Source organism: Tachypleus tridentatus, chromosome 10, assembly GCF_004210375.1.
Source record: "Tachypleus tridentatus isolate NWPU-2018 chromosome 10, ASM421037v1, whole genome shotgun sequence".
NCBI lineage: Eukaryota > Metazoa > Arthropoda > Merostomata > Xiphosura > Limulidae > Tachypleus > Tachypleus tridentatus.
Genome location: NC_134834.1, coordinates 56,338,225 through 56,350,275, shown reverse-complemented (window position 1 = coordinate 56,350,275; position 12,051 = coordinate 56,338,225). Strand labels below are relative to the sequence as shown.

General features: G+C 30.7%; 1 protein-coding gene across 4 annotated transcripts in view; it reads left to right on the top strand.

Annotated features, from left to right (window-relative positions):
• Nucleotides 1-7,933, top strand: part of LOC143229342 (guanine nucleotide-exchange factor SEC12) — a 32,056-nt gene extending 24,123 nt beyond the window's left edge. For 2 of the 4 annotated variants that reach the window (XM_076461544.1, XM_076461545.1), the window contains exons 8-9: nucleotides 1,641-1,800; nucleotides 4,661-7,933. In XM_076461544.1, the coding sequence (XP_076317659.1) occupies nucleotides 1,641-1,800; nucleotides 4,661-4,698 (198 nt within the window). In that variant the 3' untranslated portion in view covers nucleotides 4,699-7,933. Of the gene's footprint in view, nucleotides 1-1,640; nucleotides 1,801-4,483 lie in introns of all 4 variants that reach the window. The other 2 variants (XM_076461542.1, XM_076461543.1) reach the window with 1 other exon arrangement.
• The last annotated feature ends 4,118 nt before the right edge of the window (nucleotides 7,934-12,051 follow it).

The window sequence follows — 12,051 nt, the reverse complement described above, 5'->3', positions numbered from 1 at the left end:
ACACTTCATTACATGTCCTTTGTTATCTCAGTTAATTTTATGGAATTGTATGTTAGATGTGGCTTATTTATATGTTTTCTAAGTAATTTTCATCTGTTTATATGTTTGATTTTATTACATACATTGTGGACTGGGTACATTTGTATAGTTTTTCCATTTCGTATATAAGTACTTTGTTAATTGGGTATGCACCTTCCGTATAACTAGTACTAGTAACAAGTGATTCTTTGTTCTCTTGAATAATTTTTTCATCAATGTTAAGTATGTACCTTTTTTCCTCCTAGTTTTAGTCAGTGTAAAGATTTAATTTTGTGTCCTTGTAGGTTACTTTCTGTATTTGGTACCTTAGATATTGATTATGATTGTGTTTTCTCAGTAATTTCTATCACTTGGCACATTCCTTATTTTACACTTTTTGTGGACAAGAAAAATGTTGATACTTTGTTTATTTGATGTTTGTCAATCCTTTGTTTAATGGGTGTGTTTTGGTAGATGGTATGTTACATATCATTACTACTAGGAATATCTATTTATTGTTCTATCTGAATGTTTTTCATGAGTGTTCAGTTATGCTGTTTCTTCCTAATTTTTATCAGGACAGAAATTAAAATGTTTTGTTATTTTACTTATTTGCCTTTTTTATTTTTTTCCATTCATAGGTCCGAACTTAGCATTGGTTCCTTTTCCTGTGTTCATGATCCTAGACAGCTCTTTGTGTTTTGTTGGAGAATATAAACTTTTGCCCAACATTTCACCCCAAGGGTCTTGCATTCTTCCTTCTCTAGTTTGGCTGGCTTTTGCTTGCTTCTGCCTGCTTTCAGTTTAGAGTCTACAGTCTTTTGTTTCTACAAGATACAGAATTTGTTTCCATGATGATGAGAAAATCAACTTGTAGAGAAAATTATATCTTCAAAAATGTCTGGTATGGGTAGATAAAACACTAGTAGAGGAGCAAACAACATTTTCACCTTCTTTGGTCATTGTCAGGTTCACAAAGAAAGAAAGGGTTACTGACCAATAGCTGACCACATGTTTGAAGGTGGTTGTGTAATTGAATGTAGGAATGTTCAATACAGAGGAACACCTGTATATCTATATTAATTAATGTATCCAACATCTAAGCATGCCCTCGACATTTCTTTGTGAACCTGATGATGACTGAAGAAGGTCAAAATGTTGTTAGCTCCTCTACTAGTGCTTTCTTTATCCATACCAGCCATTTTTAAACATATAACAGAATTGGTCTGTTTCCTTATGACTAGGGGGGGAGCTCATTCTGACTTTTCTCTTAACTTGATGCTTAGCTTTAAAATAACTAATTCTCACCCTCTGCTTCACATCAATTGGTTTTAGAGATAAAAATATGACTAGATTTCATTACTAATTGCCATGTTTGTAGGTACAAGGATTGGCTTGCCTTACCTATCAGTATAAAGCTGTGGTTACAATATTGACCAGTAAAGAGAGATGTATTTAAAACTATAGCTATTATTAACACTGTTGTGGTATAATATTTTACCTAATACCAATTAAATTTAAGAATAATGTAGTAGTATATTAAAAACTGTATGACGTATGGTGCCAAAGTTTTCTGTTTTTAGTTTATTGCTTGACATTTTAAAGCAGTCTTGCCTTTGCAGAAACTTTATCATGTGGAAAATGCTCACAATATATTTGTTACTGGGCTTGAATTTCTGCCGAGTAATGAGGAAGCCCAGCGTATCACTGGTGACCAAGATACATCTTTAATCAGTATATCAGTGGATAATCATATAATTGTTCATCATGTTCCAAAACCAAGTGAGTGTGCATATAAGTTGGTGCCCTTAAATATATATTTGTAATCACTATTTTAGTGAATAATTATGCTGTTGTCTGTTGTATCCAAAATTGTGTGAGTATATTATAAGGTATGACATATTGTCATGTATCATTTTAAATTACTGGACCTTCTATGTCACATGGAGGTAACAGAATTAAACATTTTTGGCTTTATCGAAACTATATATCTGCCCATTGATTGATTTAAAACATAGTGATTTCAGCAATTTTAATTGATAATGTACTTGAAGATCAAAATCAATGGACATTGGACCTACCTTTATAGTTCTGCCATTACAGTCAAAAGAATAAGCAAGCTCCCAGAGTGAGATTCAATAAGTTTAATATTTAGGAGGTTAATTTAAGCCATGCTGTAGACTTGCAGTTATAGATACTTTCATTATAGTACATTTTGGTTGGCTGCAGCCATGGTGTCTCATAGGATGTCTAAAAGTGTAGTAAGTCTCTATGATAACCTGCTGCTAGTATTGGAACACATTGACCTGATCATACTCTGTAAAGGCTCAGGGTATGTTAGCATTCTGCATTGATCTCTTTGATGATCTGAGTGAGAATTGTGATGTCCAGTATTTATTAAGCTGCCATGGTGGCAGTGTTTTTCGGTATTTGGCTACAGGGAAGGTATCCAGATATTTCAAAGTTGCAAGGTTCAGAACCATGTTTGCTTGAAATTAAAAAGAATAAGTAATGTGAAATTGTGAAGTAAATAAAAGCATTTAAATTTATATACATGTGTGGAATGAATAAAGAAAGAATTATTGTATGTTATGTTCTCATATCCTTATGGAAGGAAGTGATCAAACTAACATCATGGACATGATCATGAATGCAGGTGAGCATGTCCCAACATTGATTGATTTACATATAGTACTCCCTCCTTCTCACAGAATTAGTTGTTCCTATTTGTTGCCACCCTCTATATGTGAATTTCTTTATAACATATGCCACAAGCATTTCAAACACTTCTGCTCAAAATAAATGATTCCAGTGTGTTTCTCATGCAAATCGTTGTGTAACTTCACCACCAGTAGTAACATAATACACTCATGTGACACGTGACTCACTTTTTACACCTTTACCAAACTGTCATTTCTTCTTTGGCAGTGCTTACACATGGTGTCTTTCTTTTTCATCTTTGTTAGTGCTTTAGATTGACTTTGTTATTGAAATGTCTTCAATTTAATATTCTCAATAATTTGTAAGAAATCAAATGCATAGAAGGAGTCATTATGTCATGTTAGTGTATTGTGCTTCTATTGGTGGAGAAATGACACATAATGATTTGCATGAGAGACGTGTTAGAATCATTTGATTTTAACGGGTTGCAGAAGGCTTGTGATATGAATAGTAAAAACGTTTGCATATAGCAGACAGCAACAAAAGTGAGTAGCTAATCTTGTAAGAAGAAAGAAGTACCCATCAGAAATACATTTTCATTATAGGAAAATTATAACCAGTGGTTGTTTCATGTGATTTCATAGGATACAGAGCTGGATGCAAACCTTAGAGTAGGGAAATATTATGAAAGTCAGCTGGCATCACTATATCATTAATATGATGGAAAGGATTTTGAGAAAGTTGGGGTGGGTGGGGGAATGACTCTTGTCTAAAGTTGTATGTGAGTGTGCAAGCAATAAGCTCTTCAGCTGCAGTAATTACTTGCAAACACAGTTGGGAGGTATTCATTAAGGTAAAAACAAACATTCATTGTATTACTGCTGAAACCTATTCGTTAAGGTAAAAACAAACATTCATCGTATTACTGCTGAAACATGTTCATTAAGGTAAAAACAAACATTCATCGTATTACTGCTGAAACATGTTCATTAAGGTAAAAACAAACATTCATCGTATTACTGCTGAAACATGTTCATTAAGGTAAAAACAAACATTCATCGTATTACTGCTGAAACATGTTCATTAAGGTAAAAACAAACATTCATCGTATTACTGCTGAAACATGTTCATTAAGATAAAAACAAACATACATAGTATTACTGCTGAATATTTTGAATGTGCAGTGTAATTGTATACCTTCTTCAACATTAATTACTGTGTAGTGGCAACAGATGAAAGGAGTAGTGTTAGTTCAGTGAAATATGAAAGCTGCAACTTTGAGCTATAGTGGGACATGAGCCATGTAGAAGAAATTAGTGAGGATGAAGAATCAAGTGAAAAAAGTTACTGAGGAAAGTGCCTAAAATGGACACCAGAAAAAGAAATTAGTTATTCAGTGACTTTTAGTTGTAAAACAAGGTAAAACACAACCTTGAAAAGAAATTTTGAACTTCTTCCTTGTTGTATGCCTGATAAATTATGTTTAAAGCAGAGTATCATAATAAAGAAGATATCACTATTAAATAGGCTCTAACACCGATTTTCTTTATCGTGCATTGCTTGAGTGTTGCCGTATTAAATATTCTGATATGAATTATGAATTTGGAAACTAAAATCCATACTGAAAAGGCATTCTGTATTTTAATAATAAAAAAACTAGTGTATAACATTGAGGATTTTGAATTGTTTATAAATTTTTTTCCTTTATAAAGAATATGTTTTTGCAAATAACATGTAATTATTGACAACTGCTTATTTGATGCACTTTATTGACTATGATAAACCTTTTTTTCTTTTTCTTTAGGAACCATGGGGATTGTTGGAATTCTTCTCTTATTTATGGCAGTTATGTTTTTTCTTTATGTTTTCTTGGATTATATGAATCTCTGAGAAAATTGAAAGTTTTATTAACTTTGTGTATTTGGGGAGTATGTTTTGTATATGTTAACATATATTTATATATAAGTATTATACATTCCAGTTACAGTGATTGGATGGTGCCATCTGAAAGACCAATGACAGAGAAGGGGATGAGGGTGACAAGTATTTTGTCTCATAACATAAATGATCAGCATGTCTGTAAGCCTTAATTATAAACAGTAGTGCTGAATAACTTTGTTTTTAGTGTAGTAAGGTATGTAGAAGTAAAGTACATTAAGAGTATGAGTTGCAATGAGATCATTGAACGTTAACAAAACATCTTTTTTCTATTTAGTTTAATAATGCTAAGATAATTTAATCAAGACTAACTCCATAAATAAAAACTTTATTACCTTCAATGCTTGAATATTATACCTTCCACAGTCTTAAGGCATCTCTACATATGAAGAGATTAAATGTAAAATGAGGTACATCCATTTTCTTCCACTTTTATAAAATTCTTTATGGTTTCTTAAAGCTGGTGGACAATGAATACATATTCTACACTTCCAGTGCATAAATAATGAAAGAGGTTATCAGATCATTTTACCACAAATCAAAGTTTATTGAAGTTTATAGTGTTAAATATTTAATTGATTTTGTAGGGAAGAAAAAGAATCTATCCAGAACTTTGTTTTTTTAAAAACACAAGATATTGTCAAATGGTTTTTAGATTCAAAGAAATAATTCAAATAGTTCCATTTAAAATGTTTGGTTAAAACAGCAGTATCGTTATTAATTGTAATGTAATAAAAAATTATGCAAAACCACGAGAAAATGAAAAAGAAAGCAGCTGTACTTTTATTGTTAACCCTTTCTCTGTGGCTGGGATGTGTATATATACCTCTGAACTGGGGAATATATGTCCCAGCTACAATGAATGAGTTAACCCATCATTGATTAAGTCAAAAATTTATTGGTTACATACATGCTGCTCTGAAGAAGGAAATAATTAATGAAATATCAGGAATTATTTTTAATACTATAAATAAAAATCAAAACAATGATTTTGTTCATTGGCCTTTCAAGGATGACCTATGGAAAGGAAAGTAAAAGAGCATGAGTGTTATAGGTGAATGTAAATACCAGTTTCATCACAAATGACCATAATCAGAACTTCATTATGTACTCTGAGGACTGTAACAGTATCAGAAAGTCCTAAGTTTTAGTCACAGGACATTGATTTTGTCAGCATCAGCCAAGACACTATCATAGAAAATATATATATCTTATTCCACTAAAAGTTCACAAAGAAGGCTAGGAACATCATTTTTATGGCCAGTTTCACACAAGTGCTTATGTTTGGTTTATAGGTTGAGTCCAGGACTTACCATGCTTAAGAAATCTATGGTGAAGTTATGGTGCAAATTTTGTTTCAAACAGTATTGTAAACCTAAACTGTGACCATAAATTTGCAGTTAAGTTTCTTGACTCTTATTTTGGAACTGTTTTTGGCTTTTATTGGCATTCTCAACCAGTTCCATACACACAAACATTTCTATGCCTTCTAATAACTGAAATGTATTCTTCAGGTAAGAGAGTTGTTTATTGTTTGTAATTCCTGCTTAGTTCTGCTGGCAAAATTCTGTGTTATTGGATGGGGAAATACTAGATTACCTAAAGTTTCTGCTTGCACAAAGCAGTAAACATTGAATTTAGATTTATATTATTGTATTATTATTGCTTTTACCAAAGCAGAAATATAAAAGAAGAGAAGATCTCTGTGTTGATTTAGGTTTTGTGACTTAATGCAGGTGAAACAGTGCTATAAATCATGTGATGTAATAGTACTGTTCTTATTTTCAAAGTACATCTAGACATAAAGGTTGATGTCATCTTTATTCTGGTGTTGAGATGACTTATGATGATTGACAACACCAAACACCTACATGTACTACTTACTGCCTGGAATTTTAATACATGGTTATGTGATGTTTTGGCCAAAACAAAACTAAATTCTTCATGCAACAGAAATTACAGTGCCACTTTTTGCAATGTGGTGATGGAGTGTAATGGTTATTGATTGTACATACATCTCTCTTTAATAATTGCAGGTTTTCATAAAGTAAGTGAAGTTTTATGCTTTGTGATAGCTACAAAATAAATGACAACTAGCATCTATAACTAAAAAATATTTTTAACTCTTCAAATATTACAATAACTCAAACTCTAGGTCTGTACAATATTTTCTAAGGAAACTCAGCTACAGGATGGCTCATTCTGTCAAGACGAAAATTACATATAATTAATCATACAGAAGTTAAATTAAAATCATGTCAACTTACACTACGTTTGGGGGTCTATCTTCCTCTCAGTTTCTTTACCCAATAAGTATCTGTACATGGTGTGAATTTATCAAAATATTCCTTATTCTGGCCACTGTGAATGTCTCCACAGAGACACAGAACTTGCAGTATTCTTGGACAACAGCTCTATTATCCAATATTATAAATTCTTGAAGTTATCAACATTAAAACTTATAGGACCCTCCTCTAGTATTTAACTGCAGTAAGTTGCAACAAAATGCAGAAAAATAGAACATCATGGTTGTACACAGATGGTAGAACATCATGCTTGTACACACAGACGGTAACTTTTTCTACTATCAAACACTTCAGCGACTATTGTCAGCACTAGTTTATTGTCATAAACAAAATGTGATTTTTTCAAAAAATCTGATGCATTTTCTTCATGTTAAGGTTATATTGCAGATATTTCTGCACTGTAGTTTCTTGGCATATATAATGATTGTTTAACACGAGTAAATAATTTGTAATAGACAGACTGATGAAAGTGTGATACTGAATCTTTAAAAAACATTGGTATTTCTTTATATGGTTATCGTCATGGTATTAGATGTTGATAAAAGAAATAAATGTTGTCTCAACATCTTTATTTTATTTCTATCTTTACTAGTCCTGTATACTTTATAAATTAGTATTAAATATTTTAACTACTGTTTTAGGCATGTAAAGATTTGAATAACAGAAATACTACATATTGTTAGCTCTTATTGGAAGTTAACCCAAAAGTGAAAAAAATGTTGTTTTTTTATTGAACATATTTTTATTTTAAATCTATTATAATTTTCATAACTTATGTACTATTATACTGTCATAGTAATTTGTTGTGTGTTAATTTTATGAATACTTTTCAATTGCTTCCTTTTTTGCACCAGAGATGTATGTGTATGTATATATATATATGTTTTATTCACACTGTAAAATGTGTTAGAAAAATAAAACAGTGGGGAAATTTGCCACTGCAAGTTGGAAGCATATTTCAAAAAAGTGTTGTAATATATTTATGAGGAGAGAATAAAGTATTTAAATGCTCTAATTTGTAGCACATAGCATTATTTTGTGTTCTTGTGGTAGCTTTCCAACATGGAAAGAAATGCTAAACAGGAAACAAGTTAAACTTTTTAAGGTTGTAGCTGTGTATGCTGTAAGTTACATTACACTATTTCCCAAGTTATGATAAAAAAAGGTAAAAATATCTCTTGAGGAATAGCTTAATTAGCATTATTAAACCTCTTAATAACAAATACTCTAAAGTTTACTTAAGTAAGTAAACTTGTGAGCTATAATGCAACGTGCAAGAAAGATAAGGCACTATCATATGTTTAATACTTCTTTGATACCAGAATGAAATAATGAGTTTGACTGTTGGTTTGCATTTGACAAAATATGAAAGTTGCATGTAAACTATATGATACTGAAATTAATGTACAATTTAGCTGAGTAAACAACCTCTTCAAATTATGTTATTGTTATCATCAGATATATCTATAAATTAGAGTTGTCCTTTCTGTCTGCTGTCTTCAAAAGGTATGAGAAATTTGCTTAACAAATATTAGTGAAATTTGGTACAGGAACATGGGTCGAGCCCCATCCCCAAAGAGTGAATTTAGATGGATTAGCAGCTGGTCAAATAGTATAAGTGTCTCAGTCATTTCTTGTCCACCAGTGGGACAGTGGTTAGTCTACAGAATTACAATGCTAAAATTAGAGGTTTGATTTCCCTCAGTGGACACAGCAGATATCCTGACATGCTTTGCTATTAAAAAGACACACTTCTTGGTCATCTCAGTTTTTACTTTGAAAAACAAGTGTTTATAACCTCAGTTTTGAAAGGAAAGAAACAAAAGAATCAGTGACTTTTTTTCTTTCTAGAACTCCACGTGCTATACAATAAAGTTAATACAAATATGTTGTTAAAATTATGCAGTGAGAGACAGAACAATAGAACGTTAATAGTAGTCACTTGATTTTATTGCCTTTTTGGCAGTAGTGACTTAATTCTTCACATAAAATATTGTGTATCCAGTTTTCCATTTGTTAAGGAATTGTTTTGTATCAGCATAAATTATCAGTAGTGAACAATGTAGTATTAATATGTAGTGCATTGGTGCTTATTTCATGTTGAAAAATTATTTTAAAGAAAAATCATGATAGTAGTTTATCCTGAAATTAAACTCGACTTAAACTGAAAGCTACAAGTTAAAGAAAAGTAAATATAGTTTGCATGTTTATACAATACCAATTTTAGTAGCATGTTTTACAAGCAGTGTTCAATTTCCTATGAAAATTCACATTATCTAGAATAAAACAATAAAAACTATACCTACAAAACAATGCACTTACATCTAGATTTACTAAAAAAGTTTAGATTTTATTTCATGTACATTAGGTGCATGATAAACAATATACTCACCAAGAAAAAATTTTTGATCATGTATATTTAGATATATGTGTTAAGTAAGATCTTGAAAGACACACTATTGCAAGCTTTCCTTTGCAATTTTTTATTTGTGGAATCACATTAGGTTTAAATTTCATCAGAAATTGAATGTACAAATCAAAAGTAATAAAATTATCTACAGTTGAACATGAAATTTTAATTTTAAAAATGTACAATATACATATGATTTGTATGGAAGCAAGCTTATTTTGACCAAATAGACGATTACAGTATAGACAAGTTATTTGTAAAAAAATGGACTGATGTTGTTCTAAAAAGATAAGATATTTTTACAGAGAAATGTACGTCTATGAATTTGTGAATTATTAAAATGATTCAGGTATTTATGACTAGTATATTTACTTTTAAAATAGAATACAATGAAAAAAGAACTGTTGTAAGCTATCAAATATAAAAACGGATTGTACAAAAAAACAAACACATTCTTAAAAAGTTGCTTATTTTTAAATCCTAGGTTCTTACATGGATTGGATCCTTAGATAGTGTATTAGTCCAGTGACCTCTTACATGGGTAATCTGTATTATTTAAGCTATGCGAATGCCCATTTTAATATTAGTTCACAAGTAAAATGCAAAAGGAATAAAGTAAAAAAGTTTGGTTTTGGATGAAGGATTCCTCTCAAGCATATTCAGGAACAGGAGTTCCTCTCTATCATCAAAAAGAGATTTGGTAACTTGCATTTTGAGGTTTGACTTGCAGGAGGTGGGAGGAATTAGTGAAATATTGTAGAGAGGGCATATTTGAAAATGAAGAGGATAAGGAGTGATTGTTGTATTAACATGAAAAATTAAATAAATTGATCTAGTCAGGTGCCTTTTTTTTTCCAAGGCTCACGAACTTTGGAACTTCAGTTGTTATACTTTTTATTTATAATATAGTTTCTTTTTAGAAATAATCTTCTTGGGTATGTTTGATGTTTCTTGTAGTTATGGTACTTAAGTAACTTGCATTTCTTGACTGTGCAGTACCTCACTTTGGCAGTATCCCTGTCTACTGTAGTCACTTAAGGTATGCTCTGGAATAAGGTATTTCCCCCACTCATACTGAAATTGACTCATAGTTTTTCTTGGCAAAATGTATATACATAGACATTGTTCCTTTGACACAACTTATAAGATGATAGAATTTTCTTGTCTCTCAGAAGAATATTATTTAACAGAGTAAAGAAGAAATTAATTCATTTCTGTTATTTGTTTTTCAATTCAATTTTTTCCTAATTTATTAAGAAGTACAAAAGAAGTGTGACTTAATGAAACTAAATGCAAAAGGTTTTGCAACCTGATTAATATGTGCTTTAACTTGTTGACCTTGCAAAAGGGACCATTATTGAAGGCTAGTGCATCATATCAGTCACATTAAGTAAATGTAATAGTATTTTAAAGCTCAATTTGAGCTAAAAAACTAAATGTGCACTTAAGGAATAAAATATAAATCTCTACTAACCCAATTATTCCTTTCAAGAGCTTTCACATGCCATACTGTATAACGAATTGAGCCACTTACAACAACCAAAGGTGAAAGCAGATATTATTAAGCCACTTCCCTTGGATGTTTTTTACATATTAACAAGATACAAGTACAACTGAGAACCAAACTATAAATTAATTCAAAATTGGGTGGTATGTGCCACTTTTTCTCCCTCTGGTTAGGAACTTATTAGTGTACTTTAATCAATATTTTTTTATGATTAAAATGTTATTTTATAAATTGAACATCCTTAAAAATGTTTTCTTTTAATTCAGAATTTTCAATACATGTGAGTTTCATGTTAGGTGGGGCTGGACATGTGTTAATGACAAGTATTCCTGGAAGTTGAATCCAAACATATATAATTTATGAACAGTTATTTGGAGTCATGGATGTACTCTAAGAGTGACAGTCATATCCATGCTATGTTATGCAACAAGAGAAAGAGTAGCCCAAAGTTGACAGTGGATACTGTTGACTAGTTGTGTTCTGTCAATTCAAAATTAGAAATGGCTATGGAGAAATAGCTTTTGCATAATTTTCGCACACAATTTTGAAATACGTATGCCAGTGTTAGAGTCTAGTAAAGTATCAGAACAAGTATATTACAGTTTATATTGTAGAATGTTGGGAAGAAAAGTTTTCTTATCACACTACTACTAGTAACACTGCAGAGCAATTAAGAAACTTAAAATGTTAAAATAGTTATAAAATATTTGTATAGAAACCTGCATTTCATTTTTTTTCTTACATTCACAAAAATAATATTTAAAATACATACAGGTAAAGATACAGAAATAGACACTATAGAACATATCCAAGCAAGTGGAAAATTATGTTTACTTTATTCAAGCACTAAAACAGTAATTTTCAATCTGTAGTAATATTTTGCATAATTACAAAATGAAAACAGCAGTGTAGTTTATAGATATCATTGTGGTCTCTCAAAATAAAGATCCACTAAGAAAAAAATTGGAGACAACTACATTTAGAAAAATGAACACTTTTGGAATGACTTGAAAAGCAAATCATGAGAATAAGACATCATGTAACATTTATCAACAAATACAACTAAGATTTATTGCTTTATATAATAGAAAATATTGATTAAGTTATTGCACATTAATTCAATGTTATATACTTGTGAAATTGAAATACTTTAATTATATTCAAACATGCAAAGAAAATTAGACAAGTGGAATATTAATTCAGTTAATAAA